The 15683-nt window shown below is 41.5% G+C and overlaps 4 protein-coding genes across 4 annotated transcripts; 2 read left to right on the top strand and 2 right to left on the bottom strand.

The window, feature by feature from the left end:
- Window positions 1-324: 324 nt before the first annotated feature.
- LOC311024861 (cell adhesion molecule CEACAM6-like) lies at window positions 325-3922 on the top strand (the record flags this gene model as incomplete). The annotated part of the gene is made up of 6 exons (XM_084027436.1): window positions 325-379; window positions 451-759; window positions 2392-2670; window positions 2762-3028; window positions 3108-3188; window positions 3836-3922. 6 exons carry the CDS (start codon window positions 325-327, stop codon window positions 3856-3858), a joined length of 1014 nt encoding a protein of 337 aa, XP_083883562.1. The 3' UTR covers window positions 3859-3922.
- Window positions 3923-5043: 1121 nt separating this feature from the next.
- LOC311024793 (cell adhesion molecule CEACAM5-like) lies at window positions 5044-10942 on the top strand. Its single transcript, XM_084027374.1, has 9 exons — window positions 5044-5275; window positions 5443-5727; window positions 6610-6885; window positions 7042-7293; window positions 7387-7662; window positions 7770-8021; window positions 8104-8406; window positions 8738-8986; window positions 9282-10942. Exons 1-9 carry the CDS (start codon window positions 5221-5223, stop codon window positions 9356-9358), a joined length of 2025 nt encoding a protein of 674 aa, XP_083883500.1. The 5' UTR covers window positions 5044-5220; the 3' UTR covers window positions 9359-10942.
- On the bottom strand, window positions 10445-11701 carry LOC311024794 (uncharacterized protein). Its single transcript, XM_084027375.1, has 5 exons — window positions 11470-11701; window positions 11350-11394; window positions 11162-11242; window positions 10992-11042; window positions 10445-10745 (listed from the first exon to the last, which is right to left on the bottom strand). Exons 1-5 carry the CDS (start codon window positions 11576-11578, stop codon window positions 10633-10635), a joined length of 399 nt encoding a protein of 132 aa, XP_083883501.1. The 5' UTR covers window positions 11579-11701; the 3' UTR covers window positions 10445-10632.
- A 751-nt stretch (window positions 11702-12452) lies between these two features.
- pafah1b3 (platelet-activating factor acetylhydrolase, isoform Ib, gamma subunit) lies at window positions 12453-15513 on the bottom strand. The gene is made up of 5 exons (XM_084026166.1): window positions 15265-15513; window positions 14832-14921; window positions 14586-14702; window positions 14302-14424; window positions 12453-13940 (listed from the first exon to the last, which is right to left on the bottom strand). Exons 1-5 carry the CDS (start codon window positions 15343-15345, stop codon window positions 13680-13682), a joined length of 672 nt encoding a protein of 223 aa, XP_083882292.1. The 5' UTR covers window positions 15346-15513; the 3' UTR covers window positions 12453-13679.
- Between the last annotated feature and the right edge of the window lie 170 nt (window positions 15514-15683).

Here is a 15683-nt window from a genome sequence, read left to right as displayed (position 1 = left end):
TTATTGAGCCAAAAACAACCAAAAGACTGTAAAACAGCTGGATAAATAGCACTATCTCTCACCCCCACCCCACAATGCTGCCTCACATACCTTCTGTCATAATTTGTCATTCTTCTCATTGGTCATTTACAGAACGGAAGATTGCAAATGGAAAAAAATGTCATGCATCTTTTGTGAGTGTGACAGGAGTGATGTGACAAATAACCACCTGCAGATAAGAAGTGGCGTTTCCACTTTAGGTATTTGGTGGTGGGGGGGCCGGATGAATGTACGAGTATAATAGAGGGGAAATAGTGGGGACATCCCTCAGACCATCGATGCAAAATGGCGAGGAGAAGGGAAGGAACTCTGGCTGTTGTACTGCTGGCTTTAATTAAAGGTAGGACCTGTGATGCTCAAGTATATTGTCATGTATTTTGTGTTATTTATATGATGGTTCATAATCTTCAGGTGTTCTGGCCTCTGGCGCTGTGGAGGTGAAGCCCTCCATGAACCCGGCCGTCGTCGGGGACTCTGTGACGCTGGCTCTGTCTCCTCCGCAGACTCTGAAGAGTGGAAGCTGGGCGGTGGGGGGGTCTCTCATCCTGTCCTGGCTGGGGGACCAGCAGGCGGTCTACCCCAGTCACACTGGCCGAGCGTCGGTCAACGTGGTCACCGGGGCTCTCACCCTGACCTCCGTCACCGTGGCCGACTCGGGGGTCTACACGGTGCAGAGCACTGACCCGCCGCTGAAGGCCGATGCCTCCATCGCTGTTCTGGGTGAGATTATGTTCTGTACTTTAATACTTCATCCATTAGGAACCTCTAGAAACCAGCTAAACTATCCTAATGTTCTTCAAGGTTAAAATGTTTGGTCGGCAACAAGAAGTGAAATATGGATTTACTTTATGAAGTATTTCAAACGGAAGAAGTCAACAAGTGCAGCTTCAACTCACTTGATCAGTGTTAGAAAGTTAAAATATTAGTCATTTTTCAGAAAGGTGATACCTCTAGTTATTCTACTGTCTATAAACATTAATGTACATTTGTAAGGTATTTTTTTAGATTTAGGGCAGACTGAATATCGTGTTAACTGTCATTCTGTATCTCCTTCATTATATCCATTCTTACTACTGACCTTTAGTTGGTTTAGTGCTTTGAAGAATCATGTGAACTGCAACTGTTGAAATGTATGAAATGATTGACAAAAAAAACATGGGTGTTGCCTATAGATTCCCTTCTAATCCCTAAAAATATTGCAGCATTAGGAGCATGAAAAAGAACGTGAACTCACAATGAAAAACAGTAACATAGACGGGGAGAGGCACCAGCTTTTTGTAACTGGAATAACTTCCTGTTGTGATAATATTCACAACGGACTCGAAGGAGGTCATGTTTCTGCCTTGCCCTATTTGGACTGACAACCCACTCGTAAAGCTGGTGAGAGCCAGCACGTATTTTGGTTTTGTGCTGGTTTTGCTCACGTGGCCTCTGGATAGTTTGCGTGTGCAGCTGCGACTGTCAACACTCACCTTTTAACTTGTCCTTTCGTCTGCTCGCTCCTTCGGTTTCTGCTGGCTCTGTTAGCTGCAAACATGCCCCAGCCTCTATAAGAATGAGATCAGCATGTTGTTGTGTGTGTCTATGATGAGGATCACTTCCAAATGGATTTAATCATCATTGTGAAATCTTGCTGATGGTTTATTCTCAAGCAGATCGTCATATTTAGCTCTATGATTAAGCGAGAAGACCTGAAAAAGATGCAAAAAATGCAGACAAAGAGTAAAGGAATGATCCACCCATTAACATTTACATTTACAAACTTGCAATATCATTTTAGTGGAATGCTCCTTTATGAATGACTTCCTATTGACTGCTTCCTTTTGAACAAGCCAACACGTCGTGTGTTCAATAATGTAAATTGTTAGGACAGGATCTTACATTTCCACATTTCTAATAACAAAATATTTGTATTATTAGAAAGCGGTACCAAATTATCATAAAGGGGTCGAAGCCAAGCACCATGTTCTTATACTGTGTTTATATCTGTATCATCAGTGTCTTTTTAGCATCTGTAGCTGTTCTGCCCTAAAATCTACTTGTGGAGGTGATAATTAAATAGCATCTTTTAGAATGTTTTAAAAAATGAAAATTATACAATATTCTATGGCCCTCGTCCAGGAGAAAAGAAACCTCTCACTCTTAACTGATTTCACCAATAAAAGTGTAATTAAATGTACACATTTCCAAAAATGGCACTAAAAATGGAACACTATGAGCTTTTTGAAGATGGATATTATGACAAGGCTGTTGTATTGGACTTGGTTATATTGTAGAGGTGTATCTAATAAAGTGTTACATATTTATCGGCTGCATGCAGTGATGTTGAACCGTCTTGATCCTCGTCCACAGAGTCCATCTCTAATGTGACGCTGAGAGCCAATCAGATCAACCTGATGGAGTTCAACAGTTCAGCCGTCGTTAAGTGCTCCTCCTCTGGTTCCTCTCTCTCTTTCCTCTGGCTGAACGGCACCTCTGAGGTCACAGGAAGTGACAGAGTTCAGCTCACTGATGGAAACTCCACTCTCACTATAGCTAACGTGACCCGCTACGACCAGGGACCGTTGAGGTGTCGCGTGTTCAATGCCGTCAGTGATGGAACCAGTGATGCAGTGAACTTCACCATCAGCTGTGAGTAGGAGAGGAGTTGTTTGCTATAAGTTCCTCTAACGGAGCTGTAACGTGCCTCTCCTCCCTTCCACGTCTTCTGTCTCGTTCTCAGATGGTCCAGACAACATGGCGCTTACAGTGAACGGATGGAACACGACTTCCTTTACTACCGGATCCAACCTGACCATGGTGTGTTCAGCACAGTCCAGTCCTCCAGCTCAGCTCCGGTGGGCCTTCAGTGGAGAGCAGGTGAACACTATGGGTCCCTCGTTGAAGCTGTTCGATGTCAGAAAGAACCAAAGTGGTTCGTACTCATGTCTGGCCTTCAATGAGCACACCCACATGAACAGCAGTATCACCACACGCATCGAGATCACAAGTGAGTCTGTCGGTATAGTGAGGTCACCCTCCATGTTTCTCCATCCGGTCCTGACTTTGTTGTTCACACCCCGCTGAAGGCTCTGCAGAGACGAACCAGAGGGTCCATGTGTGCTCGCTGCTGCTGCTGTTAATGGTCGGGTTCCTCTTCTCATCGCCAGGCAAGACGCAGAATAATGTCTTTTTGTTATTTAGAAACTTCGATTTCATATTCTGATTTGCAGATAGACATCGTTACAGAACATTTGTCCTCAGAGAAGCAGTAGAGGTTTATTATCCCTTCAAAACGGTGATGTTTCTACATGAATACAGATCAAATATATATGACATATGAGTTAAATAGTTTGATTTGTGCAGCAGGGTTGATAGAAGGTCAAACCTGCTTCCCATTGAGACATAAATGATGTAATACGCTGCAATTTAGGAATATTTTCATTATTACTTTATCAATTAAAAGTTCTGTTGGAATAAGGTACCTGAAGTTGAAATAATAAAAAAAACTTGCATTTATCCAAAATATTGGATCATTTAATCGATTTCAATAAAGGAATCCTGTTCTAGGTAATTTGAACACAAATAATTTGTTTAAAAAATGTGGAATTTACAGTGTGAATAATTACACTGACATCCAACCGTACTTATACTTACCTAACTCACATACAGAAACATAACTCACATACCGAAACATAACTCACATACCGAAACATAACTCACATACAGAAACATAACTCACATACCGAAACATAACTCACATACAGAAACATAACTCACATGACTAATAACTTGATGAACTACCTCTCTTTCACAGATGTCGGCTCATTCAGTCCATGACGGACTCTGATGCAATGAAATAACTGGATATGGAGAACCTTAAAGCAATAATACAGCATTCATGACATTCTATATATCTCTTGAAATATATATTTTTTTTTTTTATCTAAAAAAAAATAATATTACTTTTAGCAAATCTGATTCACTACTCATGTCAATATTATTGTGCACTAATCAGACAATGAATTCTGGCTGATTAGAAGTACTTCTTACAGGAAATACTTTACACAACCACGTACCTCAAACACAACAGTCAGGTACGGGGAGATTAACTGTGGAAGCAGCCAGAAGACGTTTTCAATGTATTCCTTAATAAAATGCCACTGCACTTTAAGTGTTTTACCGTTCTTTTGTTGTCGTGATTTCCACTTGAATTGATCTTATTATGTAAATAAGATCGCTTAACATGAAACAGATAAAAATCCCCTGCATGTTGCTGATTTGAAAGCAGTCTTATATAATGAGGAAATGTTATTTTCTTTTGTGGCTGAGAAACAAAATGTATCAACATCATTAATCACCTTCAGTCAACTAAAAGACTACTGAAAAGACACCTGTTTCTATACTCTTGAGAGCTTTTTGGCAAGTGTTTTTCTTTTATGCTAATCTTACATAAACTCAAATACAAAACATTCTCATCTCCTTTGTTCCTGAACAAATGTTTTAATCCTGTGGGTCTGTGGTTACAACAAACAAAGAGAGAGCACCAGAAACATCTAGCGAAGGGACAGATGCTCTGTTGTTCCATTAAATCCTTTCCATATTGTCACTAATGATGCAGCTGGTTATCAGATATCTCGTTGACGTATTGGTGAAGATGTGGAGTGATAAATATTTAAAAGGACTCACAAATGGGCTAAATTGACTTTGTAAGAGGATGAATCTTTAATAAGTTTTTCCTTAGAAGTCCTTTCCTTGATTTTCCGATGTTTATTCCACATTGCATTGTGGGAAAATATGTTGTGTAAACACAGTATATTTTGCCTCAGAGAAGCGAAACTCCACGGAATGGGTCTTCACTGTTTGATTGGACTTCGTAGGCTCACACTCAGAAAATATCCCCATTTCCTCTCCTGCTTGAGAGCTGCAGACCGACGGAGGTTTACAGTAAATGAACACTCCTTGGTGTGGACCGGCGTGGAACCGGGCAAAACAAGGTGTGGCCAGCACTGCCAGGTAGCATGGTGATGGTAGGGGTTAGCGTTTACATCATGAGAACAAGAGCTCCAGTCAAGTAGAGCAAATATTTGCTGATCAAAAGGCGCCTGTGCCCATAGAATATCGCCAGACTTGTATTTATCGCAGCCTGAGTCCATTCAGCTGGCAAGGAAGACTCCAACCCAAGACAAACCGAGGAGTAAAATGGAGCCCCCATTGGTGTTTTTTATGGTCCTGGTCATGACGACCTTTGCAGCAGGTAAGGCTGAATTATTATGAATTAATACATTTTGAGACAGTTGTTAGAGCTTTATGATTTAAAAAAAGAAGTTTTAAAGGTCATTATTCATGTGTAAATGCTTTGAATAATATGTTAGTAGATGATAACTACATTTTAGGGCCAATGTTGTGTGTTTCCATCTGCAGCTAACCAGAAGATATATGCCTCTGAGAACCCGATACTGGTGGGCAGCAACGTCACACTTTTCAGCCAGCAAAACATCACCGCGGGGACCTGGCTCTTCGACAACAGCCTCATCGTGTTAATATTCCCGGGGAATCAAATCATCACTGATGCTTGGCGAGGCCGGGTTACGTTCAATCCAACCATGTCATCGTTGACGATAAGGTCACTCCTGCTGGGAGACTCTGGACTGTACACTTTACAGGATGGGACTTCTTTCCGTGCTCAGTTAACACTGTCAGTCCAAGGTAAGGACCACTTAATGACTTCTTCACTCACCCATTCATTCTCATTCTACCATATTATAAAAAACAAAGTTGGTTTCAGGTATTTAGTTTCAGATTTCAAATGCATAAATAGGAGATTTTGACTTAAAATCTGGTTGTTTCATTAATTAAAAAAATGCTGCTCCAATAAGTGTCACACAGTTATTAGTCACTTGAATATAAATAAAGTACCGTAGACAATACTAAGAGTTTACATCTAGCAGCCCTCTGAGGCTGTTATTGAAATAAATGCAAATATCAGTGTTTTGTTAAGCGATGCTACTAGTGAGGCCAAGAAAAACCATGGCTTGAATCAGACAGTTAAAGTCATGACGTTTCCACCCCTGCGGACCATTAAAGGTTGAGTAGTTAATTCTATTCAGAAACACTTTGTTATATTACTTGAAATCCTCGTAACATCCCGATAGCAATGAATACTTTAAATGCTCTGACATACATTTTTTTTTTTTAAATATCTGTGGCCGTGGCAGGACTGTAAAAACCCCGTCCAATTAAAAAAGTTGGGCCCAAGAAATGATTGGACGCCTGCCAATACTTACTTCCTGATTGCCCTCACTCGCTTGGCGTTCAGGGGGAGTGGCTTTGAACGGTGGTCTGAACGAAGGGGGCGGGACTTTCTCTATTTGATGCGTTCAAAGTCAATTTTTTTGTGTTTTTTCCAGTTAACCTACTCAACCTTTAAGAGAGGACGCACCATTGTTTTCGCAATGGTGCGTTGTTGATTTGTGGGAAAACAATGGACCCAAATGGTCAAACAAGTGTCTATTCATTTAGTCTACTACTGCAATAAATATCACTAAACCAGACAGCCAATGCATCATACTCAAGTTTTTCTTTCCACAGCTCCGGTGACCATGGCGGCCATAAGAATCGTCGGAGCTCCGCCAATCCTAAACCACACTTTCACTCTGACCTGTGAGACGGCCGGAAGCGTGGACTGGATTGCTTGGATGCACGGTTGGAACCCGTTGTATCCTGACAACACGACACACTTCTCAGCGGACAACAGCACCCTCACCTTCGCTGCCCTCATGACCTCTGACATGGGGGACTATCGTTGTGTGGCTTCCAACCCATTCAGCAACTTATCCAGTCAAGTCTTCAAGCTAGAACTGTATTGTGAGTGTTCTCCGTGCAGTTTATCCGAATCCCCTTTTACTGGGGGGAGAAATTCAACCAAAAGAAGAATTCCACCCCAAACACGAACTAAACCCAGGGTCAGGTTATGTATGTATTTTCAATTAACATGATTTAAGTTCATATCTGTGTGTTTAGATGGACCGCAGATGCCAACTATCAAGGGACCAAGCGTGGCAAAGACGGGATACAACGTCACGTTCGGCTGCTACGCATCGTCAAACCCTCCCAGCTCCTACAAATGGTACTTCAATCACTCGCTAGTGGCCAATACGTCTATGTATGTCACACCTCCTCTCACCATGGACATGAGTGGGATGTACACCTGCATGGCCTTCAACAACGTCACCGGCGAAAGCAGAACTGCTTACACAATGCTCACTGTTTACGGTGAGATTGCCAATTTTTTTTCTACCTACAAACAACAAGGTGATTCAGCGGAGATAACTATTTAATTGTCGTCCATTGTTGCTTTGTTTCCAGATCCAATAGAACACGTACAAGTGGAATCACCGATGACTCCCGCCATGGAAGGTCATATTTATAACCTGACATGCAATGTGACTGGACCTGTTGGGCATGTTTACTGGATGAAAAATGGTGGACGACTGCATGAAGACAACAGAACCGTTTTTTCCATGGATAACAGGACCGTCACATTCCACCCATTAAAACACCATGACACCGGATACTACCAGTGTGTGGCTGCTAATGCTGCTTGGAACGTGACCAGTGCTCGTTACATGCTCCTCGTGATCTGTGAGTAACATTTACAGGATTTATTTCACTCTTACTACCGTTTTTTATGTACTGTAGTGCATCATCCCACGTTGTTGTTTTTTTTTCAATCTCCTTTGCTGTTGCAGTTGGACCAGAAACACCCGTGATTGACGGGCCAGCTTTTGCCGAGTCGGGACATTACGCGGTCTTCCGCTGTTCGGCCGCGTCGGTGCCTCCCAGTCACTTCAGCTGGTGGTTCAACGGCTCCATCGTGGCCAATTCTTCAGTGTTTACGACTGACCTTTTGACTTTGAACATGAGTGGAGAATACACCTGCATGGCCTACAATAATGTGACAGGAAATACCAGCACAAGCTCCAAGATGCTCACGGTCGTCGGTGAGAAAGCTCAACGGGGTTTGACTTCTTCGGTGCATGTCACGGTAATCGCTGACGCTGATCGCGTGCTTTCTGTCCACAGAGGCGATACAGTCGGTGGTGATCAGAAACCACACGGTGCCGATAAACTCTGAAAACTTCACCCTCACCTGTGACGTCACTGGGCCCTACGACGCCATCTACTGGATGAAGGACGACATGCACCTCAACGTGACGCACGCCAACCATCACATGTACTACGCCAACCATCACATGTACTACGCCATCGAAAACGGCACGCTGCGTTTCACTCCGGTGACGTTGCACAATGACGGCACATATCAGTGCGTCGCTACCAATCAAGCTGCTGCACATAAAAGCCCCGAATACATGCTCCTGGTGAACTGTGAGTGTAGTCACAATTATGTTTTCTTTTTCCTTACCTATATTATAATTTGAACTGTTATCGAAAAATGTATTCATACTTAAATCTCCTTACAGTAGTGTAATAAAAATAATACCAGTGATATTAACTCACACCCTGGTGCTAAGGATAAGCAGATCTACTAAGCTGGTGATTGGAAATTTAGCAAAAGTGAATGTATACTCATGAATATTTACACATTTGTTTCATTGGACCAGAAATCCCTGAATGAGTGGTTCACAACATCTTAAAACTATATTAATGATCATTCTACGCATGCTGCTGACCAACTGCCTCTCTGTTGTGTTTGCAGACGGCCCTCTGAGCGTGAACATCTCTGGTCCGGATTCAATGGCGCACGGCCTTAGCGTGACCTTGACCTGCTCTGCCGATTCTCGGCCGGATTGTGACTTCCACTGGTTCTTCAACGATCAGTCGAGGGCGATGGGTTCTGTTATCGATTTCCTTGCGACGGAAGAGAATGAGGGAAACTACACGTGCAAGGCGAGGAACCCTGTGACCAACATCACAATGTACAAGACTAAAGCCTTCACTGTCGCTGGTGAGTGAGCCTTCAAAAGGACTTAAAAACAGGATAAACACAATCATTTGTATTGTCCTCAAATGATTACATTTCATAGTAAATCATAATTTGATGAGTATTATGAAAGATACTTTTTTAAATGAAGCAATCCTACATTTTGACAGGATGATATAACAAAAGGAGGCATTGTATGAAATATTTGAATATTACATGAATCTAAATCATTGTGCAAATGTTTACTACAAGTTACAACACTATCAGAATAGTTGCTGTACAAGTACGATATTTAATGCATTTAATTTCTCCGTCATAGCTCACGCCTCCGCCCTCCACCTCCACCATGGCGGTCTGATGTTGATGGGTCTGTCTGTCGCCGTGCTGTTCACCTGAGTCCTCCAGGCTGAGTAATCCAGTCCGACTGTAAGGCCTCTAGCTCCCTCTACTGGCCCGACAGTCTCAGTGTAAATGAGTAGAGAATTATTGTATCTGACGGCATGTTATCAGTTCTTGTGGGGTTTTGATGGAAAGTCAGAGTAGAATTCCAAAGTGTGACGGACTTCGATCCAAGTTGTATTTTGTTGTTGGATATTTCTTTTTATCCACTATATTTTTCATCAATGTACAAGTAGAGATGTTCCGATACCACGTTTCCCTCCCGATACCGATTCCGATACTCGTGCTGTGGGTATCTGCCGATACCGAGTACCGATACCAGTGTGTTTAAAAAAAAAGAGAAAAAGATCATACTACGCCTGCATGACTGTGATATGATTATCATTGTGGTGAGGCCTGGCTCAGGTTAAACCCTTTGTAAAACATGAATGAATACAGCAAATGTATATTTTTAAATTTATTTTTAAATAGAACAGTATAAAACTAAATAATTATAGGAGTAATTATTAAAAAAAATTAAAGTGCAGCCACAATATTGTAGAATAAAAAGGCATTTAAATTTTAAATAGAATGGCAGCACAGCGCAACTGTTTTAAGAGCGGCGAGGAAGAACTTTGTCAAAGCTAACGGCGCTAACCAGTAAATAAATTCCTATTTCTAATAAATTACGTGGTATCGGATCGGTGCCTGGACTCCAGTACTCGCTGATACTGATGCCAGCATTTTTTGGAGTATCGGAGGCATTTCCGATACTGGTATCGGAACAACTCCATCTATAATACAGGGTAGTAACATTAACACGGACAATGAAAGGGAAAATCATCTTATTATTGCATTGCCTGCTGTTGTTTTAATTATTAGCGAGTAGTAATTGTGTTAGTGTTGTTGACTTTACCATTACATACTTAAATATTCCTCTAAGATACCCTCTTTTGGTAAAAAAAAAAATGCAATTCTTCACTCTGAATGCCTGCACCTTTTTTATGCATGATAATATTAAAACTGTAAATAAATGTAAGAATTAAAGCATGATAACATGCTTTAATTCATAGTATTTATGTCTTAAGCAGAAAATAATCAATGCATTTTGCGAGCACTTTATTTTGGAGGATTCAGAAACTTACAGTCAAACTTTATTTTGTGAAATATTGTCAAAAACACTTTTTAAAAAACAACTTGTATAAAGAAAGAAAAAATGATGATAGTAATTACTGCATAAACGTTGATACATACAGTATAAGGATATGTATATATAGTGATTCGTGTGTTGTTCATATCGGGACACTGGGACCAAACTTCCTGGTGTTGCCGTTCTTCTTCGGATTAAAAATCCAGCTGCACTTCTTCACATTCTTATTTTTCTTCCTCCGGCAAAATGTTTTCACTTGAAGTTTTAAGATCCAGAGGGATAAAGCAAAAGGGTGAGAACATAAAGAGAAACACCGATGAAGTTCACCGTCCAAAATAGTTTATCATCTCACTTTTGAAGAGTGCTTTTTTTTTCCAGTTCACTTTCCCAGTTTAAAACCAGGGGAATATACTTAAAACATATACTGAATAAAAGACTGATCTTACTTATTACTGGTTCTTTTACTTCGTCATTTTTATCTGCATCTCAAAAACAACTCACGTTTTCCACGTCTGCAAACGCAGCCTGTATTCACCGTCTCTCCTCCCTTCACTAGTGGGCCAAATATACAAGGACCAAAGAGAAGAAAGGGGGATGAATATAAACTGATGAGATGCTACAGTATATGCTAGATGTGTATTTTATTAAACCCTTAAAAACGCTGCTTTCACCTTTACAGTCACACAGTCTGGGGTGCTGCTGTGGGATGTCGATTGGATGGTCAATTATCTGAGGTTCTCCAACAGCAGAGGCTACGACACATTTGATATCAAACATTATTAAAAAAAAAAACAAGATTAATAATAATGTGATTGAATGAAGTAATGCAAATAGAAGAGTTTGAATCTATAGCACATACCTTCACTGAATGTGCTGACAGCCAAGGATTCTTTCTCAGGAAAACCTTTGAAAAATGAAGAATCTTAGAACCAACTTAGACTTTTAGAAGTCATGGCATTGTCTGATTCTAATAAAGTACCTTGACCGTGATGAGTGAATATGAGCAGTACGAGAACCAACAGCAAACCCCTCCTTGCTCCCATGTTGTTAAAGCAGTCCAGTGTAAGTCCAGGTAAAGAATCCTGCATGTGCACTGATTTCAGTCCAAGTGAGGGAATGAATTTATTCTTGTTGTGGCTCTTTATAAAGGTCGGTGTTGATGTCTGAAATTAGAGCCGTGGCACATTCATCCACTGCCAGTTTGTTATATGAGGCATTAAGCCTCCCCATTGCTCAACTAGCACCTTTCACACTGAGTGAATATGTCAACAACAGGAAACGTGTACCGTTGCCAAAAAGAACTGATTGCGGTGTTGAATCTCTTTGTCGTGAGAAAGTGAAGAACCCGCATTAAAACTGACCTGCACGAAAAGATTTAGATGACAGACGTGCTCGTGTTTTTAAGTCTCAAGTGAAGCCTCTCTTACAGGGTCTTATTATATTATCTTTCATTACACATTTAGAGTTCTCTGCTTTCTCACACTGATCTCACATCGGATAGTATTTTATCTTCATTATGCATCCGTTACAACACGGGAGGAACCCGAGACGTCAAAGAGGATAATCATGCTGCTTGCAGCTTGATTGGCATTTCATGCTTTATAGATACAATCGATCACAATTATGGTAGCGAGTTATCAGTCCTGTCAACATCACTGCTATGGATACGCCACTGTCGCATATGTATGCTTGACAGCATCCAGAAGTGTGAGATATTACGTGTGATGATGGTTGGATGCAAATGAAGGGCGAAGCGAGACTTGTTCATCCTCCTCGAGTTACAGAGATGCAGGTCTGTGTTTGCAACCATGTCTGACTGGAACAAGAGCACCTGTACTGACGATGAACCTGCTGGTTCGTGATCAGTCTTGGGGCATAAAAACGTCACTGTGTGATGGTGCATTAATGCCTCGGTATCAGCACACACATCCCATAAATCAACGGACACGGAAACCATTTTTTTTTTCATATTTAATGCATTCTTCCATCACTTACGCAATCAGCCATCCTGAAGCATATTTCAAGTACTGTGGCACAATCTTTATATAAGAGGCTCAGAAGGAGTTTAGTGTGAAGTAAAGCCTTTTTTTTTTTTTTTTTTAAATGGTCTGATCGGCCATTATGTTGCAGGTAAGATTAAACTTGAAGCACAAGCAACTTTATATATATATCGATACACCTTCACAACCTACTGAAGTACATCTATGTTTGCAACGAAACACAGCCATCTGTTGCTGTTACAATAGGTGAAGCAAAAGGGTACGGGGGAGGGACGATGAGACGTGTGACATGATAAAAGGCAAGTAAACAGTAATGGTCAATCGAAATAATTTGGTCATTCAAATTAACATATACAAAAAGACACCAGACATCACAACAGAGCAAATAAAGCCATTGCCAAATAAATGTAACTTGGTGAAACACAGATAATAACAGCAGTTTCCTGGTAAAGGCAGTTCTTGTGTGTCATATTACCATTTTACCAGGAATATTCTTGCACCTAAAGAGCCAAAGTCTCACATCCTTTTTCTAACCAGTTCATGTTCCAGTAGCCTCAGGCAGACAATGTTTTTTGTCATGTTTCATCTGGAAAGCATATATCCGTCCATATTCTAAGGCTTTGATAGTTTCATGAGGGCTGAAGGTAAACTGATGAGATCTGGGGCCGTTTTTTAATAATGTGCAGCAACTAAAGTTTTGACCTAAAGCATCATTACAGTAAAAAAAAGTTGCTGCATGTTTTTAAAATCTTTATTCGTAACCAGCAGACGTCCGGATTGATGTGTGTAACTGGCTCCGACAGCCAGAAAGTTCCCCATATTCATAATTTCTATCATGTGGCAGAGAAAAAGAAATAATCCCTCTACAGGAAAAAAACAAAAAAGAAAAGCTTTGAGAACCAAAAGCTGACTGAGCAGATGATAACTGGAAATTGAGGCAAGACTTTGTCTCTCTATAGCATAGCACATTTAATTTCTGACTATCATAAACACAAAAAAAAGCCTTACATTATCTGTAACAGTGGTCACCAACCCTGGCCATCTGCACATACGCCATTTGTATTTGTACAGCTCTCAGCCCCAGCTAATTGATTCTATCCAGCATTCAAGGTGTAATTGGCTGAGTGTGATGCTCTCTGGAAACAGGGATGAGGACCACTGTGGTAGTGTACATTTGTGCCCTGGTTGCTCAGTTCTCTGCAGGCCTATCTAGCATGGACTTGATGTGGGCGTGCAGGGGTTCGCACACAACCTGGTAGCCCTGAGCGGTCAGGTGAAGGTAATCATACATGTCCTGATGGGAGATGCTGCCGTTGGAGTGGACGAAGCCGGGGTCCACGTTGAGGAAAGAGGCGTGGGGGAGGGACGACACGGCCTCCTGGACCCGTTTGTTCACCTCGGCATTTCGCTCCCGCAGAGGGTTTGGCGATTTACCTCTGGGCAGCACACCCTGGAAAACAGATGTGGAAAAGTTATTTTCTACAAAAAGGTAGCGCACTTCTTAGCATCTTTAGTAATATTCTTCAAAATAAATGCATCAATGTTCAAATGGTTTTGTGTTTAAAGGAATGTTTAAATGCCAATGAAGTTTGTAACAAATAGCAAGTTCGAATTGAATTCCGTCTCAGCTTTCAAACAGCGTGAAATGTAACTCCACACAGTTAACAGACGGTCTATTGTTTACCTAATCTGACATAGCTGGATGGAACTAAATGGAGCGACATCAGTGTGCAGGTTGATGGTTCTATGAACTCGATTTGTCAGTTTTACCAGACATGCAGGTGGTTAGATTAACGCTCGGGAAAACCTACAAGTACAAGCGTCCGGGCATGTGGGAGCTTGTTCTTGATGACTTGGACAATAGTCATGATGCCTCCACAGATCTGTTCAGCTGTCTGACCGTGATTGTTAGTGCCTACCCACAGCACGACGACCTACGACGACAAAAGAGAAAGCAATGCTTCGAGTGAGCGCATGTCATTTTGGGTGAGTAGAACTGGAACTTGGATTTTTAGGTATAAAAATAAGCACAATGAGTCAACTGTGTAGACAAACAAGCATGATCATTTTCTCTACTTTTGGCAGCGATATGGACCTTTGGGCTGATGTTATCCAGCTCGCCGTTGCTCAGTCTCCACAGCACATGTTGTGTTGCATCACCACCGACCCCAAAATTGAGGGCATGGAGAGGCGAGAACAGCTGCCGCCATACCTGCAGGCAGAGCACAACAAAGCGTCCGTGTTCTGAGTTCACATTATGTGAAAGTGTCCACGGGTGATTGTGAGAACAAAACCCCGCCATCAAACTGTGTGAGTGAATAGTGTGTGATTTATGTTTCACCCCAAACTGGTGCATGAGTTGAACAAGAGAGTCTCCAACAAACAGGACATCGGGTTCCTTGTCTTTGCTGTCGGACACGAAGCGGTTGTGCTGCAAAAAAAAATAAAAATAAAAAGACAAATATACAGAAATTAGTTTTGAAATTTTAAATGAAAAAAATGGACATTGGGTCAAATATTGGTTCATAATCCCATGCCAATCTGATGGGGAAAAAAACCTACAAAACACCATGACTATGCAGTTGCAAGTCATCAAATTAAATGACAACTCCTTAATTATTATCAGTTTTGTTTTAATTACAAACTACACATTAGCAACGAGACAGGCTTGGGGGGGGGATTTGTCAATCCAAGGCTGTTGTATTGCTGTTGCTAAGTGAAAACCCAGGGAAGTAACAGAAAACGGATGATGATAATAATAATATTTCACACACCAGAGACATCCATCGTCCATCTCCCTGGGTGTCTTCAACGGGAGTGGGTGTGGCGGCTGGGTTTGGGTCTTCTGCACTCATGACTTGGCTCAATCTGTGGTGGGAAAGTAGTCGCGTACGGGTTGCTGGTGCCGTTTACAACGGAAACGAACCGATAATCCACGGGCTATGGCGAGAACTGATGGTTCCAGCGAAGAGGTTGCTAGAATTAGCCACAGTAGCTAGCCTACTTGCTGAAACGCAAGGTAGATGCAGGCTAACGGGACAGATACCAAGCCGAACACTAGCGACGCAGATTAGTATTAACGTTAAATTATGCAAGAATATATTGTGCGAGAACAGCTTTATACAAAGGCTTACGTTACATTCAGAGATATTACTGAGGACAGGCTACCATGAAATCAACAAATCGTCATCTC

This window comes from Eutrigla gurnardus (assembly GCF_963514095.1).
Source record: "Eutrigla gurnardus genome assembly, chromosome: 14".
NCBI lineage: Eukaryota > Metazoa > Chordata > Actinopteri > Perciformes > Triglidae > Eutrigla > Eutrigla gurnardus.
The sequence above is the reverse complement of the archived record's forward strand: the minus strand, read 5'-3'. Positions and strand labels throughout refer to the sequence as shown.